Source organism: Vulpes lagopus, chromosome 15, assembly GCF_018345385.1.
Source record: "Vulpes lagopus strain Blue_001 chromosome 15, ASM1834538v1, whole genome shotgun sequence".
NCBI classification, from domain to species: Eukaryota; Metazoa; Chordata; class Mammalia; order Carnivora; family Canidae; genus Vulpes; species Vulpes lagopus.
In genome coordinates this window covers 9,125,536-9,148,980 of record NC_054838.1, presented here as the reverse complement: position 1 = coordinate 9,148,980, position 23,445 = coordinate 9,125,536, and the positions used below count along the sequence as shown (strand labels likewise).

The 23,445-nt window shown below is 39.3% G+C and overlaps 1 protein-coding gene across 5 annotated transcripts in view; it reads right to left on the bottom strand.

Annotated features, from left to right (window-relative positions):
* HPS5 (HPS5 biogenesis of lysosomal organelles complex 2 subunit 2) overlaps nucleotides 1–23,445 on the bottom strand; it is a 43,962-nt gene that overhangs the window by 7,280 nt on the left and 13,237 nt on the right. For all 5 annotated transcript variants that reach the window (XM_041730019.1, XM_041730015.1, XM_041730017.1 and 2 more), the window contains 14 exons: nucleotides 22,705–22,897; nucleotides 21,000–21,133; nucleotides 16,308–16,520; nucleotides 15,947–16,018; nucleotides 12,128–12,216; nucleotides 9,493–9,671; nucleotides 8,615–8,773; nucleotides 7,659–7,845; nucleotides 6,847–6,970; nucleotides 5,082–5,231; nucleotides 3,758–3,835; nucleotides 2,699–3,276; nucleotides 1,149–1,269; nucleotides 626–781 (listed from right to left, as the gene is read on the bottom strand). In XM_041730019.1, the coding sequence (XP_041585953.1) occupies nucleotides 626–781; nucleotides 1,149–1,269; nucleotides 2,699–3,276; nucleotides 3,758–3,835; nucleotides 5,082–5,231; nucleotides 6,847–6,970; nucleotides 7,659–7,845; nucleotides 8,615–8,773; nucleotides 9,493–9,671; nucleotides 12,128–12,216; nucleotides 15,947–16,018; nucleotides 16,308–16,520; nucleotides 21,000–21,133; nucleotides 22,705–22,897 (2,433 nt within the window). The remainder of the gene's footprint in view (nucleotides 1–625; nucleotides 782–1,148; nucleotides 1,270–2,698; nucleotides 3,277–3,757; nucleotides 3,836–5,081; nucleotides 5,232–6,846; nucleotides 6,971–7,658; nucleotides 7,846–8,614; nucleotides 8,774–9,492; nucleotides 9,672–12,127; nucleotides 12,217–15,946; nucleotides 16,019–16,307; nucleotides 16,521–20,999; nucleotides 21,134–22,704; nucleotides 22,898–23,445) is intronic.

The following is a 23,445-nucleotide window of genomic DNA, read 5'->3' as shown; positions in this document are numbered from 1 at the left end:
AATGAACAGGTGAGCTCAAGATAAGGTAAATGCCTAAAGGCCTAAAAAGAAAAAAAAAAAGAGAGAGAGAGAGAGAGAGAGAGAGAGAAATAAAAACCAGCATGGCAAATGTAAATCAATCAGAGGAAAAAAATGATCAGGGTGGGAGGGGTGGGGGATGGATGTTGCTAGCTTCAACAACTAACAGCAATGCAGAAATAGGAAATGAGGCCTCAGCCTAAAAAAGGGACAAAAAGCTGGAACTGAGATCCACAAAAAGATGAGATTCCTCCGAAAGCTGGAATATTATCAGTAAAGAGGTTGACAATAAACCTACTGAGCAGCACAGACAACAAGGAAGCTTATCTGTCTTAGCGTTAAGACCTGAAGCAGGGGTTAAATGTACACTGATCATCTGAGAATCCCTGGGGGATGAGGGGGATGGTGGGGAAGAGAAGTGTGGTATGCGCACATTTATAGTGTGTGCTGCGGACTGTGACAGAGGGTAGTGGCTGGAGGCGTCCTCTTCCATAGTAGGGGCCTCAGCATTGTGGCAGTTGGCAGTAAAAATGTTACAGCGCCTTCCACAAAGGAAACAATGCCCTATCAAGGCAAAGGGAGTCTGCAAATATTCTCGCCTTCTCACCGTTGTTCTTCAGGCCTCGATTTCACCAGACTGTCTAAATAGGCCAAAAACTGAGCAGGATGATGATGACAAAGTTGCATGACATCCGACGGCAAAACAGATGGGTAAAATCCGATTAAGGACCGAAGGGCAGATTCTCCAAACCTCTCATACAATCTGCATTTAAAAACAAAATAAGTTAGTCTTCAACTTCAGTGACATGATGTAACTTGGTTACACTAAGCACTTACTAGAAATAAAAATAACAAAAGAGACTGCCCACCATGCAACTGAGTAAAATTTTAGAGATTAAGACAAAAATTTTTTTTTAATTTTTTTAATTAATTAATTTATTTATGATAGTCACACAGAGAGAGAGAGAGAGAGAGGCAGAGACACAGGCAGAGGGAGAAGCAGGCTCCATGCACCAGGAGCCCGATTTGGGATTCGATCCCGGGTCTCCAGGATCGCGCCCTGGGCCAAAGGCAGACAAAAATTTTAAAAATATGCTTTATTCATATAAACAACATATACGACAACTTACCGGGCACAATAAGCAATCAACAAAGGATTGTCAAAGGGGACTGAGTCATTTAATAACTTTAGTCTTGTTGGGAGGTCTCCTTGTTCCATCTCTATATATGTAGGATTGGAACTTGCCAATTCTGAAAGATAAAGCACACCCTTTTCCTTTCATCTCATAGCTGTAAATATCCAGTTCATGAACACATTCATTCAACAATCATTAGTCATGGACCTACTGCGTGCATGGCACAATGTTTAAGCACTGAAAGACAGATAAAAATGAGTAAGACACAATCCCTACTTTTAAAGACCTTAAAATCAAATTGGGAGGCAAAATACACTGTAATTTTTAAATGAGAAAAGAACACACAACCAAGATATAACCCACTATCACCCTCAAAAAAAAGTATAACAAAAAAAAAAAAGTATAACACATATTAGCACGTATCTGTTATATACTAAATCAGCAGAATAGACAGATCAATCTATGATCAATACCAAATTTCTCATTTTTCCTAGAGCCAGTGCCCCTACTCCATTTTTTTGAACAAAATAAATTACATTAACTTAAAATTTCACCTATTTTTAACGAACATCAGTTATAGCCAGGTCAAGTGTGTGTGATCTAGTTAAAACTACTTGTAGTTTAAAAAAAAAAAAAAAGGGATCCCTGGGTGGCGCAGCGGTTTGGCGCCTGCCTTTGGCCCAGGGCGCGATCCTGGAGACCCGGGATCGAATCCCACGTCGGGCTCCCGGTGCATGGAGCCTGCTTCTCCCTCTGCCTGTGTCTCTGCCTCTCTCTCTCTCTCTCTCTGTGTGTGTGACTATCATAAATAAAAAAATTAATAAAAATAAAAAAAAAAAACTACTTGTAGTTTAAAAAGAATATCTCTGCACACACACACACATATATGAATCTAAAGTGAGTATTTTTTAAATATTTTAGTTTTAGTCTCTATACCCGATGTGGGGCTCAAACTTACCACCCAGAGGCCAAGAATCAGATGCTCCACTGACTGAGCCAGTCAGGCACCACTAAAACGGAGTAGTTTTTTGAAGTAGTTTTCAAAGGGCTCTGAGGACAAATCCTAAGGAACGATCCCAAACGCTGTTTTCCTTAATCACATCATTAGCAGAAGGGTAGCATCTGTTCAGATCATTTCTAAAAACCCAACCTTCAATTTCTGATATATGGGTTTTGTGTGTGTGTGTGTGTGTGTGTGTGTGTTTTAAGATTTTATTTGAGAGACAGACAGAGAGAGAAATGGGAGGAGCAGAGGGAGAGGCAGAAGCAGATTCCCTGCTGAGCGTGGAGCTAGACATGGAGTTCTGGAATCATGATCTGAGCTGAAGGCAGATACTTAATCAACTGAGCTACCCAGGTGCCCTGATATATGGTTTTTTAAGATCATTTTTTCTCACTTTCATTATTTCCTATTTGTGTCAGGCAGTAAGTAATTGAACAAATTCAGAGAAGGCAACCAGCCTTCTTTTTTTTAAATGTGGAAATACTAAGATGCTATTGTGCTCTATACTAATTTCTATGTGACAAGGCAATCTGATTATTACCTTTCAATCCTTCAATAAAAGTGTCCCAAACACCAGGACTGTTAGCGTAACTAAGCTTGACACTCTCCTTTGCTCTTTTCAAGTCCAGGAGGAAGAAGTACTTCTTTATGAACTGACAAGCCAGAATTTCAGGAGAGTGCTGTTGGAAAGAATGGTCCGCGTGTCCACTTGTGGTTTTGGTCTCAAAATTCAATACATTCAATTCCAAACACAATGTTGTCAATTCAGCCAGGTCCTTCTGAAGACCGTCAGCTATGCTGCACGGAGCACATACTTGGAAAAGGTCATCCGAGGGCTCCTTCACACACTCTGTAGATTCACATGCTGTTGGAGCAACAATTTCTTCATTGCCTAAAGAGTCTCTTTTTTCATTTTTGTTATCTTCTTCTAATATTCCCTTTTTTGACTCTTCAAACAACAGCATATCCTGGTTTGATGTCATAGATGAGTGGCCAGTATCTGAAACGCCTAAAAAGTCCTTCACGGCAAATGCTTTTTCTAACTGTGGAAGCCACTCCTGTAAGACCATTCTCAGAGACTCGGGTTCAAACAAAACCAGTGGATCTTGTAGCTTGGTCCTATACAAGACAGACCAATGTGAAATTTAGGCTCCATGTGGTTTTTTTTTTTTTTTTTAAAAAAAACAAATTATTTCATGCTAAACAAACGTACTGAATAAAAGACTGATCTGAAATGTTACTTTTCAACTCTTTGACAATTATCTCAGCAAGATGAAAATACAGAGAGTGTTAACTTGAATACTAACTGTTGAATTTCAATTACCAATGAGACCTACCTCTGCCCCACACTGTCTGAGGACCACTACTGTCGACCTTGAAGTCATTCCCATTCACTATAAAACTCCCTCGTCCTCGGGGCACCTGGGTGGCTCAGTTAAATGTTTGCCTTTGGCTCAGGTCATGATCCCAGAGTCCTGGGATCAAGCCCCATCAGGCTCCCTACTCAGGAGCCTACTTTTCCCTCTGCCAACCCCATCCCCTTGCTCATGCTCTCTCTCCCTCAAATGAATAAATAAAATCTTAAAAAATAAATACTCACATTGCTTCTGCTGTCGCTACTTTGAGCTCTCGGAACTTGTCTTCTTCTGGAGGTTGACTAATTACTTCTTTTTTGTCCCTAGAAAAATGTGAAAAGAGTTGGAGGGGATTAGAGCTTCCTTGGACAAATGTTTCTAAGTGCTCACTAAGTGGCAAGTACTGTACTTAGTACTACATGACACAAACAGAGGAATATAGAAAAATGGTCCATGGCTTTAAGATGAATAAACTCGGGCAGCCCTGGTGGCCCAGCTTTAGCGCCGCCTTCGGCCCAGGGTGTGATCCTGGAGACCTGGGATTGAGTCCCACATCGGGCTCCCTGCATGGAGCCTGCTTGTGTCTCTGTCTGTCTCTCTGTCTGTCATGAATAAAATAAAATCTTAAAAAAAAAATAAGATGAATAAACTCAAGTGAGAAAGAAAAGTATGCAAATAACTATTACATAAATGAGAATAAAATAAATGCTAAATAGCAACACAACCGTGCTACGAAAAGCACAGTAAAAGGAATAATTATTCTGATGAGGCAATCAAGGGATACCTTCCCCTGGAGGCAGTATATGTGTTAGGAAAAATGGTGCAGGCTAGGGGGTTGAAGGGTGGGGGTGGGAGGAATGCAGGTGAAAGAAACAGCATGAGGTGTATCCACCCAGTACTCTGCCAGGACTGGAATTTCAAGTGCTTGGAAGGATGTAGATGGAAGTGAGGCTGGAAAGATGGGCTGAGGTCAGACTGAGGTGGCTTTCAATGCCACGGCAATCCTGTACTTTTTTTTTCCCTGTTAAGTACATGGGATTCACAGACCTATCCTATTTCCTCTGACTGTCCACGTTCCCTGGGCCTATGGGGCTCTCAGTTCCTGGGTGAGTGCTGAACCTGTGTGCTTCCAATGCTCAGATCCCCTGAGAAAGTACGTGCCAAGACATCAATGCCAATGCTCTCATCTGACAGGCCAGAGAGCATTAGTAACTTAGCCAAGGTCACATGCTAGTCAGAAGCACAGCAAGGACAAGGCCTCAATTGTTGATCATCCTACTCTTAATCTAATACTCTTCTCTAACAACCCAGAAGTTTGAAAAATTTGGAGGGAAGGGAGAGCAAAAATGAAACAGGAGCTAACTTAAAACTCTCTCTCAAAAGACTTGTCATGGATGGATGTCATTTTCCAACACTTACCTTTATGGCATTCACATTTTTTAGTGAACTACACAATCTACAATGAACAGGGTCATACATGTGCCTTCCCTAATAGCACTGTCTATGGCTTTCTCCAAAATGACAGCTGAGTCCTCTAGAATTTACCCAGATTTATGTGCAAGAGCTTACTCAGTGTCTTCTTCCTTTGGGCAGGTGACTGGACTCATATCCTCTTCACATAAATGCTCATCACCCCTGGGTTCTGGTCTTATTTTCAGATCAGGGCTAGTATGAAGGGTGCCAATCTTCTCAGTAGTTTTACGTACAAAGCTAGAAACACTAGAAGTCAAATAGCAAAAAAGTAATAATGAAAAAAACCCCTCATTACTCCCAAGAACGGAAAATTCTGTATCTGCATTCTCTATGTTCTTGTACTCCTAGTAAGGTAATTTGGACTTAATACAAAAAAAAAAAAAAGATTATGCTTATAGCAACTTCCCTAATCAACTACGTATTTCCCATAAGGCCCATGTAAAATTTACAATATAATAAAGATTCACTTCATTGGATTCAATGCTAAAGAAAAAAATCTTGGGATCCCTGGGTGGCGCAGCAGTTTGGCGCCTGCCTTTGGCCCAGGTCGCAATCCTGGAGACCTGGGATCAAATCCCACGTCGGGCTCCTGGTGCATGGAGCCTGCTTCTCCCTCTGCCTATGTCTCTGCCTCTCTCTCTCTCTCTCTGTGTGACTATCATAAATAAATAAAAATTAAAAAAAGAAAAAAATCTTTAACTCCAGCTATGTCTGTAATGTTTCTGTCAACTTAGGCAAAGGAGGCCATATGATCACCTGCCTCAGCCTGGCCAGAGAAATAACAGAATTTCTCCATGACACTCAATGGTTAACTAGTCACTATATAGCCTCCTTTATAAGCAAAACTGTATCCAGTAATTAAATCACTATACTGTACACCTGAAACTAATAACACTGTATATTAACTATACTGGAATTAAAATTAAAAAAAAAAAAAAAAACCCAAAACAGAAAACTGTATCCAGTAAGACTCAGATAAGCAGTTAAGTAGCTTTACAAAGTCTGCTCTCAAACTTAAATGCTAATTCTAGGCTCACAGAGTAGTTAGACTTCCTAAGAGTCTCCAATTCTGAGCCCAAACTGAGAAAGTATCAAGAAATGACTAATGATATATAGGAACTGTTTCTATCAGAGATGAGGAAAAAACAGATTTTTCAAACTTTGCTCTGTCTGAAGTGGAGGACACATTTTAACAACTTGAATATCCAAGTACTCAAAGAAAGAAGCTAAAAAAAAAAAAAGAAGAAGAAGAAGGAAGCTAAACTGCCCAAGACAGAAATGAGAAGCTAATAGCCTCAGATAACACATTATATAGAAATAACCAAGAGGCTTTCATTTTTTCTCATTTAAAATGTCTTTCTACAGGGCACCCCAGCTCAGGTCATGATCCTGGAGTCCTGGGACCAGGCCCCACATCAGGATCCCTGCTCAGTGGGGGAGTCTCCTGCCTCTCCCTTGCCCACCTCCACCTCCCTGGATCATGCTTTCTCTCGAATGCACTCCCTCTCTCAAATAAATAAATACAATCTTGGGATCCCTGGGTGGCGCAGCAGTTTGGCGCCTGCCTTTGGCCCAGGGCACGATCCTGGAGACCCAGGATCGAATCCCACATCGGGCTCCCGGTGCATGGAGCCTGCTTCTCCCTCTGCCTGTGTCTCTGCCTCTCTCTCTCTCTCTGTGACTATCATAAATAAATAAAAAAAAAAAAATTAAAAAAAAAAAAAAAAAAAAAAAAAAAAATAATACAATCTTTTTAAAAGTATATAAATAAATGTCTTTCCATTCTCAGTGCAAAAGTACCTAATGTGACAACTGAAGTGAAACCAGAAACAGGATTCAGTGGCAAGACAGATTAGTTTACCTTTCCTTGACAGCCTGAAGAGACACAAGAGGAGATGGAGAACGAAATGATAGTGGAATGCCGAAGGGGAGAAATGTTTCATTCTTATCTGTCTCAAATGTCACGGGAGCATGAGAAACACTGTCTGATGAATGGAATCAGGGGAAAAAGAAACAAAATTTAATCACACAGGAGGTTTTTTTTTTAATCTTTAGAAAAATTCTGAAATGAATAAACCAAAGGAAATGAAGGGTTCCATACCAAAATCACAACTGACCCAGATACAAATGAGCAGAACACAGGTTTACAAGATGCACGGGATGGTCCACATATAAAACACTTAGGTAGGTACCTTCATTGTCCTACTAACCCTGAATCCCCATAAGTCAAAAAGGAAGTTTAGAATCTCTATTAATCTCTTCTCAATAGTTCAGTCACAGGAATACTCGAACATCGAAAAGTGAAGGCAATGGCCCCCAAAACTGTGGTAATTTTTCATTCCTGATGGAAAATAATTTGGTTAGTCAAGATAAAATTGTTCTACTCCTTTGGTTAATGACTTTCTTTCTTAACTTTTCCAGCACAATGATGCATGACCAAAATTAGGGACTGTTATCGATGTTAGCCTAAGCAAGAGGGGGAAAAACACGACTGAACATAAACCCACTCTCCCAGGGGCAAGCAGATCTACAGGTCTGAGTGGAAAGTCTATCAACATGATAAAAATTATTAACACCATGTAGAAAATTAGATGCACAAGTTAACCCTGGCCAATAGAAGTCACAGAAAATAACTGCTTCCTATCAGCAGCCAACAAAGCACACTGCCATCACCTTCATTTCCGCGTGAGCTCCAGCACGGATCTGGCTGGTCCTCTTCTGGATGTGAGGCAAATTCTTTGAGTCTCTCGTCTTCTGAGAGAGTTTGGCTGTGAAGGGAACAAGAGTCCTCATCCGACTGACTGCCTCTCCTACTACTAATGATACGATATATACCAGAGTCCAAGATGCTGAAACTTTCCTACAAATAAAAAGAATCCCCAAAAAATCAAAGTGAAACTCCTCCTTTTTTTTGAGAAAAACCAATATGAATAAGTGCAAGTCAATAACCACAATTATAGCTTAATAGAACAAGCTGGTGAGCAAGGTGTAGGTCCCTGGCAGCTGGATCACTTTCTCGTACGGGTGACAGAACACTACCATCTTTCTCTAGCTTGCCTCCATGAATCCTGGCTGTGAGACTGGGGCAGTAAGGAAGCAATCTTGAGCTACACTAAGACTCTAATGAGTACGAAGCATCTGAAATCACATATTAGGAACAACTCAACTTTTGCTAGAGGCTATATGAGTTATGTCTGGAAACAATATAATAAATAATGATAAAATAAAATGTAGCTCCAAGACACACGTAAACAGAGGCTTCCTAAGGGCTGCCCAACAACGGAAATAAAGCCTCCTCTTGACAACTCCGCCCCCTTTCCCCTAAATCTACTATATGGAAAGGAAGATAAGTTTTGGGATCTTAAGGGATATTTCTTTTCAAAGGAAGAAAAACTTTACTGTGCAGATAAACCCTTTAAAAAGTAAAAATACTGGGGAAGCCCGGGTGGCTCAACGGTTTAGCGCCACCTTCAGCCCAGGGCTTGATCCTGGAGTCCCACATCAGGCTCCCTGCATGGAGCCTGCTTCTCCCTCTGCCTGTGTCTCTGCCTGCCTCTTTCTCTCTCTCATGAATGAATGAATGAATGAATGAATGAATAAATAAATAAATAAATAATAAAACTACCTACATGTGATGAAATGGAGCTTCTCCGACTGCTGCAAGCTGAATCCAAAGGTTCAAATTTTAAAATCAATTCTTCCAGTTGAGAAATTAGATCACTATAGGTTGTGAGGTCCAGTTGAGACTTCAGATTCTCCAATTTATCTGCAGTTAAAGATTTTCTTCCCTAATGAAAGGATAAGCAGAAATCAAATAGAATAGCTTACTATTTATAACTAAATCTAAATTCAGTGGTCAATATACTGAAAGAGATATAACCGAGAACATAAAATCTCAAAAGTGCTTTAAAAAGATTTAACAAGGGATCCCTGGGTGGCGCAGCGGTTTGGCACCTGCCTTTGGCCCAGGGCACGATCCTGGAGACCCAGGATCGAATCCCACATCGGGTTCCTGGTGCATGGAGCCTGCTTCTCCCTCCGCCTGTGTCTCTGCCTCTCTCTCTCTCTCTCTCTCTCTGTGACTATCATAAATAAAAAAAAAAAAAAAAACAAAACAACAAAAGAAAAACAAAATTGTTTTAAAAAAATAAAAATAAAAAAAAAAAATAAAAAGATTTAACAAGCTAGTGAAAGACTTAATGAGAATTATCTTAGGAATTAAAAATTGAGAGTTATTGTACATACAATCATCCCTCTTAAAACAGGGCCTGAAATTCAAGGAGGTTTCTGAGAATGTAATTTTTTAAAATGGGAAGTATACCCTTTTTCTTACCCTCTACCCACACCCACCCCTAGATTTGTCTGCCATACCTCCTTTAGTGATTTATTGCTGCTTTATCTGTAGGTCCTACAGACAGGTCTAATAAAGACAAGCAACTTTCTAGCACACTCCTGCAAGCTAGGGTGGTTTTAACAAACCAGATGAACGTGTAAGTCTCTGACTCACTCTGCTGGCAATAATAGAATTTTGGAAAAGACAGCAAGCGCGAGCAGCCAGGTTCCACAGGCCTCTCCTCAGCAGGCGCTCCACACAGCGTTCCACAGACAATAGAGAAAGATGTGAGACTTTCCCGTTTAGGTGCAAACAGAACAGCTCATTCTTGTAGACGGCCACATCCTGAATATCTACAAAACCCACAGGGGTGAACACACAGAAGGTTAACCAAATATTCCATTTCATGTTGGCAAAGACTGAAATTATTTTAATAAATTCACTTTTTATATGGAGTTTGGTTTGCCTAAATTTCATCTCTATTAGAATACTTGCAATTCAGTGAAGAAATATTTTAGACACTTCTTATAAGATCAAAAATAAACAGAGAAACACATCTCTCTTATCTAAAATGCTATGTTTACAATGATACTTTCTAAACAAAAGGGCAAAGGAAAAAGAGAGAGACAAACCAAAACAGATTCTTGACGACAGAGAACAAACTGATGGTTACCAGAGTGGGGAGGTTGGTGGGGGAATGGGGGAAACCAGTGATGCACATTAAGGAGGGCACTTGTCGGGCAGCCCGGGTGGCTCAGCAGTTTAGCGCCGCCTTCAGCCCAGGGCCTAATCCTAGAGTCCCGGGATTGAGTCCCGCATCGGGTTCCCTGCATGGAGCCTGCTTCTCCCTCTGCCTGTGTCTCTGCCATTCTCTCTCTCTCCTCTCTCTCTCATGAATAAATAAAATCTTTGGAAAAAAAAAAAAGAGGGCACTTGTCTGTCATAGTGAGCACTGGGTGATGTACAGAATTGTCAAATCACTATACTGTACACCTGAAACTGCATTACACTATGTTAATTATATTGGAATTAAAAACTATATAAAATAAATGATACTTTCTGTGAAAAGAAATTGAGGATTTAAGAGAGCACTCTACATTAGAAACCAGACTACAACATTTCTGAGAGTTACAATCTGATGTCAATGCATGGATTTTAATGTCATATATAAATTGACAAACAATTCATGAGAAAATACTTATCTTGGCAGAACATCATGAAAGAACTTAAACTAGTTTTTGATCTCATTTATAGGTGGAATCTAAAAAAGCCAACTAAGTATGGTAACCAGGGACTGGAGCGGTGAAGAATGCTGGTTAAGGAGTACAAACTTGCAGTTAGAAGACAAATTAAGTTCTAGGGATCTTTTTTTTTTTTTTTTAAGATTTTATTTATTTATTCATGAGAGACAGAGAAAGAGGTAGAGACACAGGCAGAGGGAGAAGCCGGCTCCATGGAGGGAGCCCGATGCGGGACTCAATCCTGGGACTATAGTATCACGCCCTGGGCCGAAGGCAGACACTTAACCGCTGAGCCACCCAGCCATCCCAAGTTCTAGGGACCTAATGCACAGCCTTGTGATTACAGTTAACAATTCTGTATCACGTACTGCAGAGTTGCTAAGAGTCTAGATCTTAAATGTTCTCATCACAAAAGACAGTAATCATATTGCAATATATAGCTGATCCTTGAACAATATGGGTTTGAACTGCATGGGTATGGATACGTGAAATTTTTTCCATTAATACAGTATAGTAAATGTATCTTCTCTTTCTTATGATTTTCTTAATGTTTTCTCTTCTCTAGCTCACTTTATTGTAAGAATACAGCAAATATTACATATAACATACAAAGTATGTTAACTGTTTATCAAGCAAGGCTTCGGGTCAACAGCAGGCTATTAGTAGTTAAGCTCTCCGGGAGTCAAATGTTACATGCCAGTTTTCGACTGCCCAGGGGTCTGTGCCCCTAAGTCCCACTGTTGAAGGGTTAATTGTATAACTGTATCAAATCAGTACTTCATATACCTGAACTCATACAGTGTATATGTCAATTTTTTTAAAAACACTCCTTTTCAAGGGAGAACCTTAGCAACTTAATCCACAAGAAATCAGTATCAATTAGATCAGTAGGCAACGGTTCCTCTTTTTTATACCTCTACAAAGTAGAAAATGACGAAGATAAGATACACACCCTGAGTAGCAATGACATTTCTGGTTTAAACTAAAGAAAATCAGAGATTGATTTTCTCTGCGTCAGCCACATAAAATGCTGTTCCCCAAGGACTTTTTGAACCTCAAACTATTAGGACACATTATTATTAATAATAATAATAAATATAATAATATTGTATAATTATTATATATTATAACATTATAGTATTATAATATTATAAAATATATTATGATTATAATATATAATATAATATTATAGTAATATAATAATAATAATAAACACATAAAATTATTCATGAAAGGACTCCTGGGAGGCTTGCTTAAGCAGCGACTCTTCAGCCCAGGTCTTGATCTCAGGGTTCTGAATTCAAGCCCCATGTTGGGCTCCATGCATGGAGCTGACTTAAAAAATAAATAAAATTATCCATGAAAAATTGAATAACTGAACACAAATTTACAAGTGTACGCTAGGGAAATACCTTAGAGTGGGAAACATCTATGATGTTAATCTTTAAAAGAAAGTCACCTCAGTCTATTTTTCTACTTTTCACGCTGCAAAAGAATTCTCCTAAGATAATTAAATCTTTTATAAGCATGAGGTTAAACATTCACATACGGAAGAAAAATATAATTACCTTTGACCTCACTCCAGAGAAGAACTTGAACATTCTGAGGAATGAAAATATAAATTCCTCCTTCTGTCCAAGTCAGCACACAGTGCTCACTATAAAAGAAAAGGGAAGATATTTAGAGAATTCTAGTTTGTTTGGGTACAGAAGTTTATTCCTGTACCCAAGTTTATTCACTGTAATTCCCTGCAGTGAGACCCTCAGATCAGCTATTAAAGTAAATTGAAACTACAAAGAAAACATAACAGTGATCCAGTTAATCAAGTCCTAACACCTCTTTTATGTCTGTAACAAGAGTCCCTTAAAAAATAGCACAATATGATGCCAAGTTGAGAAAAATTTAGATACACTAAGAATCTTCTAGAAAAAGAAAAGGCTGGCATTTTACCTAACATTTATTAAAGCACCTAAATTTCCTATTACTAGTATGCAAAGGGCACATTCAAAACAGACTACACACCTCAGCACAAATCAATGCTCTAGTGAGCCACTTTTAGGGATGGTAATATTTTGATGCCCTTAGTTGTGTGCAGGCAATAAAAGGCTGAAAAAAAACCCCTGGTCAACTATCCTATCTGCCAGGAGCTTTATCAAAGGCTCTACCTATATCATCTAACCTTGTGGTTACTCCTCAAGATATATGTGCTTTACCCTATTTTATAAAAAAAAAAAAAAAAAAAAACAACAAAAAACCTGAAAGTCAAAAAGATGAAATAATATGCCCAAGGACAGTTTGGCTCTAAAACCTGGAGTTTTTCTCTAAACCTGACCTCTATACCTTTTCCTCTACACCTCTTTCTTTTCTTATTTACACTGACTCACTCACCAACTATTATCCAGAATCCCGACTATTCTACATAGCTGCATTTTCATCGTCATAGATTTCCTAAATGCCAAACCAAGTGAACCTTCCTTATTTCCTTTCTTCTTAATGCTCAAGCAGGGGCCAACCCTGTTGATTGTTCCTTCCTTCCTGAATCTTACCTCCCCAGAGTCTGGTACACTGCACTTCCCTGGTTCACCTTTGCCAGTCCTCTGGTACTCTCTATCTCTGCTCATCTCTTTCCATACTCCTTTCTTTATACTTATTCATTTACTCTCTGAAGGCTGCTACTATTTCTCATGTACCAATGAGTAATCTGGTTCTTCCCTTCAGTCAGGGCATCCCATTTATAATGCTCTCACTCTAGCCACCTCCCAAGGATCACAAAAGTGCTACTTCTCTCTGGAATCCTCTGAGAGCCCTTGGCAACCACTCTTTCTCCTGCACTCACCTTACTTCCTGTCAACCCTGTTCATATGGCACTTAGTCATGTATTGCACTGTTGCAACCTTTATTTTTTATTATTGTTAAGTTTTGTAGAAATATCACATCTCTCCAACAAATTATAATCTTAAGAACAAGGACATTAGGGTGCTTGGGTGGCTCAGTTGGTGAAGCATCTGACTCTTGATTTCGGCTCAGGTCATGATCTCAGGGTCAGGGGATCAAGCCCAGTGTTGGGCTCCATGGTCAGAAGGGAATCTGCTTGAGATTGTCTCCCTCTCTCCCTCTGCCCCTCTTCCCCAATATGTCTCTCAAATAAATAAATAAATTAGAAAACAGAGGCCTTTTCCTAATATATACCATTTTTATTTACACCACCTGAGATCATGACCTGAGCTAAAGGCAGACCCTTAACCAACTGAGCCACCCAGGCACCCCCACAATCATGATTTTGACACTAAATTTGATACTCAGCTTGGAAAGATTCCATAGGAAATCTTAGGAGGGGCCTACCTAAGAGCTGATACTCTGTAACTTATGTATCCCTCCCCTTGTCCTTTCATTGATAATAAACAGACTAGGACACAACCTAAAGAGAATAGCTTTAAAGGTCAAGAAAGAGAAAGTGGTACTGTTTACCCAAGAGAAAACAAAGTATATACTGCTTCCTTTGGGATTTGTGGGTGTAACAGTAAAGGTTACCATAGGACACAAGTGTATAGGTGGAGGAAAAAAGTAAAGAAACAAAAAGCCCTCCTGCTCATTTTTTTAAATCTTCATTGAATTCTTTAATTGAGCTGTTACTTGAGGGCCTTCTCTGTGGCTAACACCAAGCCCAGAGCAAAGGAGTTTACAATCTGGTGCTGAGATGGACATTCATAGTACAGTGAAATAGGGGTGGTGACAGAGGAACAAGGAAGGTGTGACAAGAGTGCCTGGGAATAAGTGTCTAATCTAAGCCTGCTGGAGGAGTCAGCACAGGCTTCAAACTGGCATTAATTATTACTTAAGCTGAAGAGCAGGCAGGGCCAGATCATCAGGGGCTTTTTATGTGATGGCAGAAACTTATCTGTTTAGGAGCTCTAAATAGCTTAACTCAAAGGAACAACTCTACCAGAAGGACCAAATGAACCATGGTTTTCCATTAGAAAACATACCCTTGGGTAAAGGGTTTCCTCACAAATCACACCACAGTCAGCAAGTGTCTATCATGTGCCAGACACTATGCCAAGCACTGAGAATAATATAATGAACAAAACAGACACAAAGTCCTTACAGAACTTACTAAGAGTAAGACAAGCATAAATGTATGAATACATAATTATAAATTATAATAAAGGAAGAGTTTTTAATATGGTTTATCTAACTATGAACAAATATCAACTTTTCTCTGTAATTTTCAGGCTGAATTAAGAATTTATGAAAATGTTAAATTGTCTACAATTTAATTTTAAATTCATCAGTGTAGGCAGTGCGATACACACACATACACACACACACACACACACACACACACACACACGGGGAGGGGGGGCAATTAGTTAACATTTTGAGAGTTTGGGTTTTTTTTTTAATCACTTTCTACGAGCGGATGATGAAGCCCCAATCACACTATCCTAAAATGACCTCCAAATAACATTCTCTGAATCTGCAGTATAGATCTTGTGCATCACCTAAAGGATATTAGAAATAATATCCACTGATGAAATGAGTTCAAGAGCCAGAGATTGGCTGGAAATTGTATACTGGACTCCCACACTGGCAGAACAAGTTCTAAGAACTGACAAACCCAGCCTTTAGTGGCACTCTGTGCTATCACTTAAGAGTGGACTTCTGCACCTGATCTACTGGATGGCTAGCTGAACCCTCATGTCAGAATATGGATGAACATGGGGCACCTAGGTGGCTCAGTCAGTTATGCGTCTGCCTTCGGCTTGGGTCATGATCTCAGTGTCCTGGAATGGAGCCCCACATCCTCTCTGCTCAGCAGGGAATCTGCTTCTCCCTCTCAGTCTCCCCCTAAGCTCTCCCCCTAACCCCCTCTCAAATAGATAAATAAAATCTTAACAAAAGAAATTAGAATATTTCTGAATGTGCCTCAAGCAAAGCTTTCATGCAAGGTACCTGACAGAGCACCTAAAGAACACAGAATTGAAAGTTTACCATGCTTACAAGAACAAGTTCTACAATTAGGTTTGTGCCTACCTGCTAAGAAACATCCCTATGTGTGGTTGACTTCAGTCTGAGACTTGCTTTCATTCTAACCTCCCAACAGGTAGGAGAGATTATGAAAAAAAGAGTACCGACAATTCTTAGCTCTAATTATTACAGAGTAAAGTCAATTTGAAAACTAAAAACAGCAGCATATTTCTATGATCTTTTTTATTTCTCTTAGAAACATAGGCATTTTCTAATTTTCCAAAAACAGTTTAGTACAAAAAAAAACTTTTAAAAAGCTAACCACCTATGAATAAGAAGCAAAGAGAAAAAGTGTTGTGTGTTTTTTGAAAGAGAAAAAGTGTTGTGTGTTTTTTGAAAGATCAAAAGGAGAAACTTACCTAAAATACAAGAGTCTGGGGAAAGACAAAGACTGGGAGGATCCAACTGTATGGTCATACTGAGGGTCTGATCTAGGAAGTAAAGAGTCTATTAATGATTGAATCACAGCATAAAAGTATGCTGCTCCCTATGTAGGAAAAGTTCTGCCGCATTTAACTTGTCTGCCTTTATTCGATCTATTTTAATCATCTCAAAGATAACTGGTTAAAGACTTGGTTTCTCTAAATCTTTAATATAAATTCAACTTCATTCTTGGAAAGCATTATAAAATTTTTAACACATCTGGAATATCAGAGATTTCAACCCAACTCCTGCAGGTAAAATCCTCAAATAGTCCTTACCAGCCATACAAATCATTACCTTAGAGTAATCACAGGGAGAGGTGGTGATGAGAGGAGTTTCTTAAACTGATGTGTACTTATAACTTCCCCATCAAAGTTCACTTCCCACATCCTGGAGCCAGGGCGAGCACAATATATTAGGGGCTGCTGGCCTGCAGAACATCTTCCAGGGAAGAAACAAGCTCCGTATTCTCCATATCTTTCCTTGCTTCCAATTCTCCAAAATTTTTCTCTAATCCCCAAAAAAGGCAAAGAAAGCATGTTTACTTATAAGAAAGTCAAGAACAATGGCACTACAAATCAGCATGGCCATAACAACTGCACCCAAAACGTCCTCTCTACATTCACATTAGCAGTATACTGGAAAAAACAGTAGCTTGGAAAGGTCAAAATAGGGTTCTAGCTTTGATTTGCCATTAATAATTTCTGTAACAGGAAGCAGATCACTTCACATTAGTACTTAGTTTATCACCACAGAATGAGGGGCTCACAATTAATATGAAGGCCCCTTTCAAATCTATAAAATGAGTGCTAGCAAATCATGACATACATCCTTAAATCTTACTGTAAAGTTATTTTAAAAACCCATTCCAAAAAAAAAATAAAAATAAAAAAATAAAAAAATAAAAACCCATTCCAAATCACCTTGTAAAAGGTTCTTTGGACGCTCCATAGCAGCTACTAAGCTACCTCTCCAACCCTGTCTTCCAGGCACTCCCCTGCTACAAACACCCAGCAAACTCTTCACTCTGTCTCAGAATGCCAAGTCCTTCTGAAACTCTGCAACTTTGAACATTCTGTTTTCTTATGACTACAGGAGCTAAATAGACAAAAGAGCATAGTATACTGACTGGGAACATGAAAGGTGATAATGTGAGGATGTTGCTTCCTAAAAACTGCTTCCCTCTTTCTTCATGGCTTCACTTCATCATTCTTCCTCTGAGAGATTCCTTGATGCCCATAAGCTGAATTACATGCTTCCCAGGGCACTTACCTCATTATATATGGCAATTGTGTCTATTTCAACAATAGAATATGACTTTATTTAGGACAAAGGTCATTTCTTATTCTACTTTAGTTGAATTCCCAATGTAGAGCCCAGCATCTGGCCTACAGAAAGTCCTAACTACTCTGTAGTGCTTCCATGTACTCTAACTCTTTGATTAAAAGAGAATGATCAAATATGCCATCCGGTGTGAATTTACAAGGTGACCTTAGATATAATTCAATAAATATTATCCCTGTACTTAGTTGTTTGATAAGTAAAATGTAACTATAAGAACTCTGCGTACCATGAGAACATGGATGTGAAAGTGCTTTGAAATGTATACAGAGCAATCTAAGAAGTTATGGATTTATTATTATGTTCCTTATTGGGAGATAAAACATATTTCTTGCTTACTTTATATCCTCTATGGTACTTACCATAGTGCTAAGGTTTCAGATGAGTGCAATGAATGTTTGCCGTGTGAACACACACAGGCAACTCATTCCTATTATACTATTATACTATTCTACTATGCTCATTAACCTTGCTTACTACATTTTCAAACAATATATTACAGGCACAAGGCGAAGTATTTCATATACGTTCTCTTAGTTAATCCTTAAAACTGTCTCTACACTCTGGATGGGGAAATCAACATTTACCAAGGTCTAAAGAGTATCTGAGCCAGATTTTGAAATCATATTGTCAGGCTCCATTAGTCCATGTTCTCCTCACTAGACCCTAGTTCTTTGTTTCTATTTCCTCTGTTCCTTCCTGGGACCCACCTTGCTCATCAACAATACTGAGACAAAGTAGTCAGTGGCTGGCAGGAGAAGGAAATACTAAGAGCCCCGTTTAAAAAAAAAAATGCTGGGGTGCCTAGGTGGCTCAGCCGGTTAAGCATCTGACTCTTGATCTCAGCTCAGATCTAGATCTCCGGGTTGTGAGTTTAAGTCCCTCACTGGGCTCCATGCTAGGCATGTAGCCTACTTTAAAAAAAAAAAAAAAAAAATTGCTGCTTGTTGGGAGGGAATATAGGTTGAAACCAACAAAATTATTTTAAACATAAATGAATTTTTAAAATTATTGTACTATCTATATCCCTCCAAACTGAATTCTAGTTAACAGAATGTGGGTACTTGGACTTTGATGGAACTGGAGGGTATTATGTGGAATGAAATAAGTCAATCGGAGAAGGACAATCATCACACGGTTTCACTCATATGCGGAATATAATAGTAAAAGGGACTATAAGGGAAAGGAGGGGAACTGAGTGGGGAAAAATTAGAAAGGATGACAAACCATGAGAGACTCCTAACTCTGGAAAACAAAGGTTTGTGGAAGGGGTGGAGGGTTGGGGGATGGGATGACTAGGTGACAGGCACTAAGGAGGGCACTTGACGGGATGAGTGTTATCCTATATGTTGGCAAGCTGAATTTAAATTTTAAAAAAGGAAAAAAAAAAACAGACAGTGGACATTTCTGTAAGTTGTTATTTTAGCAGCAGAATCTATGTTATTCTCATAACCAACTCTAGCCACATCCCTGTGAACCAGGAAAATGTTTAGCAACTCCATTGCACGAAAGAATAAATAAACCTCTACTTATTTTAGCTCTTTATTTCAAAAAGTCTATCATATGTCTTTCTAAATTGGGCCCATTGGTAAACTTGAAAATCTACAGGTGAAGAATACTTAGGAACTTGGTGAGGCTAATAAATATGTTACCAAAATCTCAAGTGTGGAATTAATGGCCAAAGATTCAACATCAAAAGGTGTTTTGGGGAACTGCAAGGTAAGAGCAAGGGCAGAGAATCAAGACAGAAAGGTTCTAGTCTTCTTGCCTGTCTCTCCCGAGCTGTGCAATGTCAGGCATGCTCTATCACTCAGGATGCTTAGGCTTTCTGATCTGCAAGAATGAAAGAGTAACACTAGATGATCTCCAGTTCTCCAAGTCTAATTTCATCGCTGATCTGAAATAGGTCAGAACCAAGTATATCCTCCTTCCCACTAATTCCATATAATCTAGCCACCTGCATCTCAAAACCTTGCCTCTCTGCTGTCCGGCTAGGTTCTCTGCTATCAGGCACCTGCCATCCTACTATAACTGGTCTCTTTTCCATGTATCTTTCTCGTCCAAGAAAATAAATACAAAGTATACCTTCTCCCCAAACTTCCTTCTACCATCCCTGACTCACATTCCTCCAAACCTTTTATAATAAACAATCTCCTGCTTTCTAGAATAGAAACTTTCTAATAGAGATGTGTGAACCTCTGGAAGTACATAAAGACTTTCCAAGCCTGGATAGTTTTAAGGAAATCAATTTTCAAATCTTGATATACTATATGTATACTTTCTTAAAACAACCTGAGAACCCACTTACTTAATTAATGTGACATTTTAGGCTATCACTCTCACTGTGGTGCCAATTTAGCAACTTGATCTTCCCCAACTCCCCTACTTAAGTCAGACTGGCAGGTTTTTAAATATGCCTACTTTTTCCTCACTTTTCCCCCAAGAGGCTGCTCCTTCCTGCTAAAATATCCCTTCCTTCCCCTCTTAGTTCAAATTTAGCCTACCAAAAATCATCATCAAAATTATTTAAGCTGCCTGGTGGGTTCATGGGAGTTCAATAGACAATTCTCTTTTATGTGTGTTCAAAATTCTCTTTCATAAATATTTATTTTTTTTAATATTTTATTTATTTATTCATGAGACAGAGAGAGAGAGAGAGAGAGAGAGAGAGAGAGAAAGAGAGGCGAGAAAGGCAGAGACACAGGCAGAGGGAGAAGCAGGCTCCATGCAGGGAGCCAGACATGGGACTCTATCCCAGGTCTCCAGGATCAGGCCCTGGGCTGAAGGCGGTGCCAAACCGCTGAGCCACCTGGGCTGCCCTTTCATAAATATTTAAAAGAGTGGCCGGTCCTGAAGAATATGACAGTGGGAACAAAAAGAATAACCTGTGAAAATTTCCCTGCAGTGAGAATAGCTGAGTAACTTCAGTAGAGCGATACACAATATTCATACCAAGTTGTTTCCTATTATGTTCTAATGTTTCATAGTTACCTGTAATACACCATTCACTGAACCTTTGGCTCCACCCTTGAGATTTCGGTAAAATACCTGTCAGCTTCACAAAATTCATAATTATCCTTCACCCAATTTTACCCATTAGTAAAATTTATTAAACACACAACAAATCTAAACAACAACAAATTCAATCAAGGAAGACTTCCTGATTCCTCATATTGAAATAGGCCTTTGTCCAGCCTTCCCTCATGGCACTGTGACCACCCTTCATGGGGTTAACTGAACATCTGTCTTAGACACTCACAGGACTGCTCAGTCTCCTATCTTTCCTATTCTTTACCATCAGCTTGCACATAGCTGGGTCCTCATTAACATCTGTATTACTAAACTGAGGGGTTTGGGGGCAGCCCCGGTGGTGCAGCAGTTTAGCGCCGCCTGCAGCCCAGGGCGTGATCCTGGAGACCCTGGATCGAGTCCCACATCGGGCTCCCTGCATGGAGCCTGCTTCTCCCTCTGCCTGTGTCTCTGCCTCTCTCTCTCTGTGTCTCTATGAATAAATAAATAAAATCTTAAAAAAAAAATTAAAAAATAAATAAAAAATAAATAAACTGAAGGGTTTGGGCTATATGACTTCTAAGTCTCTGAGAGTTCGAGAATTCTGCATAACCTATGACTCATGGTTGGTCAATATACCTCTCAGTGTCACACAAGAAGGATCGAGTAAGTGAAGATATAAGTAGTCTTCCATCCAAATAATCCAACTGCACAACACAGGAGTCAACTATGGTTATTGTCTGAACAGGAAACATCACAAAGGCAGCAGCTGCCTAAAAGAGACATGACAAGGAAAGAAAAATCACCATTACACAGATGCATAATCTTCTCTTTACCCTTTCAGTGAAAATAACCTTAGATAGCAAAATAAAAATTTTAAATGGGCCAAAATTTAATTTGCCTATTAGGATATCAAAGCTTCACTCATTTAAAAGTTGTGAAATACTTTGTTACATAACTGCAAAAGACAATTCTTAAGGCTCTGTTTCTGGTTATCTAATCTTAAAGGCTGGAATGACAAAGATGAAGCAAGTTTTGGGACATGTGAAAGAGAATTTTTTTCACACGGAAGACAGAACTTCTCCCTTTGGAAAAACACAAATTAGGGCTATACCACCTGTAAGGTTCCAACTGTATTTGGGATGAAAAATATGTTAGGAATCAAGTGGTAACTTTGATGTGGGTCACCATGATCAAATCAAAAGAATGTGTGTTAATTAAAATAAAATAATTTAGCCAATGGTAGTTAGATTTCTTCTTTCCTGTGAAGATCCTATATGGAATAAACCAAGCTCCCCACTATAACAATTTTGGAGAAGAGGGACAGTAAGAAGTTGGTCTGCCCTCTTTAATGAGAGCCTGGAACATTCTGTTAGGGTAATGTGAAACTTAACCCTTTTACTCCAACTTAGGAGGAAGCCTGGGACCATACAGCTAAGCACAATCCAGGAGGTATCTTTAAGGTTCAACTTACAGTAAGTTACATTCATTCTGAGAAATAATATACCTAATCTCATGAGTTTCTTCTAAGCAGGGACCAGGAGAATAGGAGCCTGGACAACTGATACTATTTGTATGTTTCCCATTTTGTTCACACAACTAACAAAGAGGCATCTTATCAGGATACCTGGATGGTTCAGTTGATTAAGCATCCAACTCTTAGTTTCAGCTCAGGTCATGATCTCATGGGTCCTGGGACCAAGCCCTGCATCAGGCTCTACGCTCAGTGAGAAGTCTTCGAAAGATTTATTCCCTCTGTCCTTGCCCCCACTCACTCACTCACTCACTCTCTCTCTCAAAAAAAAAAAGAAAAAAAAAGGAAAAAGGCATCTTTTTTTTTTTTTTTAAAGATTTTACTTATTATTTGACAGAGAGAGAGTGTGTGCGTGCACAAACAAGAAGGGGGAGCAGAGGGGGAGAAGCAGGCTCTCCACTGAGTAGGAAGCTGGATGCAGGACTGAATCCCAGGACCCTGCTATCATGACCTGAGTCAAAGACAGACACATATCTGACTAAGCCACTTGGGTGCCCCAAGGCATCTTATCTTTATTAATAGCCTAATATTAATGCTTAATTTAAGTGACTCATACAGGTGAATTACAGAATACTGTACCAGACAATGTACAAATAGATAATGTCACAAAAGCAACCGTGCAACAGTATCAAGCTAAACCAGGCTACTATATGGACTACATACAAACAAGTCTCCTCAAAATTAATAGTTAGGCTCTAGATCAGTCTCCCAAGAAATATAGTATGTAAAATTGTGTCCTTCAATTGAGATTCTGTAAGACAATATCATATATCTCACTTAAATACATAAAAGAACCAGACTAGCTCTTACCTTTGTTTGTTTAGAAGTATTAAGTCTGATGGCAGAAACTTTCCCCATATGATCACCTACAAAAACTCTAAGAATAGCTGTATCCCAACAGAGAGCTGTAACTTTTCGGCCTTTGTGCTCTGAAGACACATAAATTCGTTCTGGTTTCCCACGACGCTCCTGATTTAATTCCCAAACAACTACAAGACCTTGACTGCAAGAAAATGAGTCACGGAAGCAGATTTTTGGCAATAGTGAAAACGGTGCAATTTCTTTGTATCACAGTATCAATTTTATCAAATATACATAATTCCTGTTCTTCAAAAAAGAGAAAGTAGAAAGTCAAGGTACTAACTTCCTTGCTTTAGTCCACCAATCCAGTATGAGAATTTAGATGTTATACATTATGTTATCTTTCTCTTTTAAGGTCACTGAAATGTTCTTGCCTTACACCAAACATTTTCCATAAACCATAGGGTGACCGTGAACAACTGTCTGTCCCAGTTTGCTGGGAACTGAGAGATTTCCCTAGGACACAGGACTTTCAGGGCTAAAATTGGGACAGTCAAAGGCAAACCAGGATGGCTGGCTACTCTAACAAACACACAACTACATCGATCAATTTTTTTTTTTTTTAAGATTTTATTTATTCATGAGAGACACAGAGAGAGGGAGAGAGGCAGAGACACAGGCAGAGGGAGAAGCAGGCTCCATGCACCAGGAGCCCGATGTGGGATTTGATCCCGGGTCTCCAGGACTGCG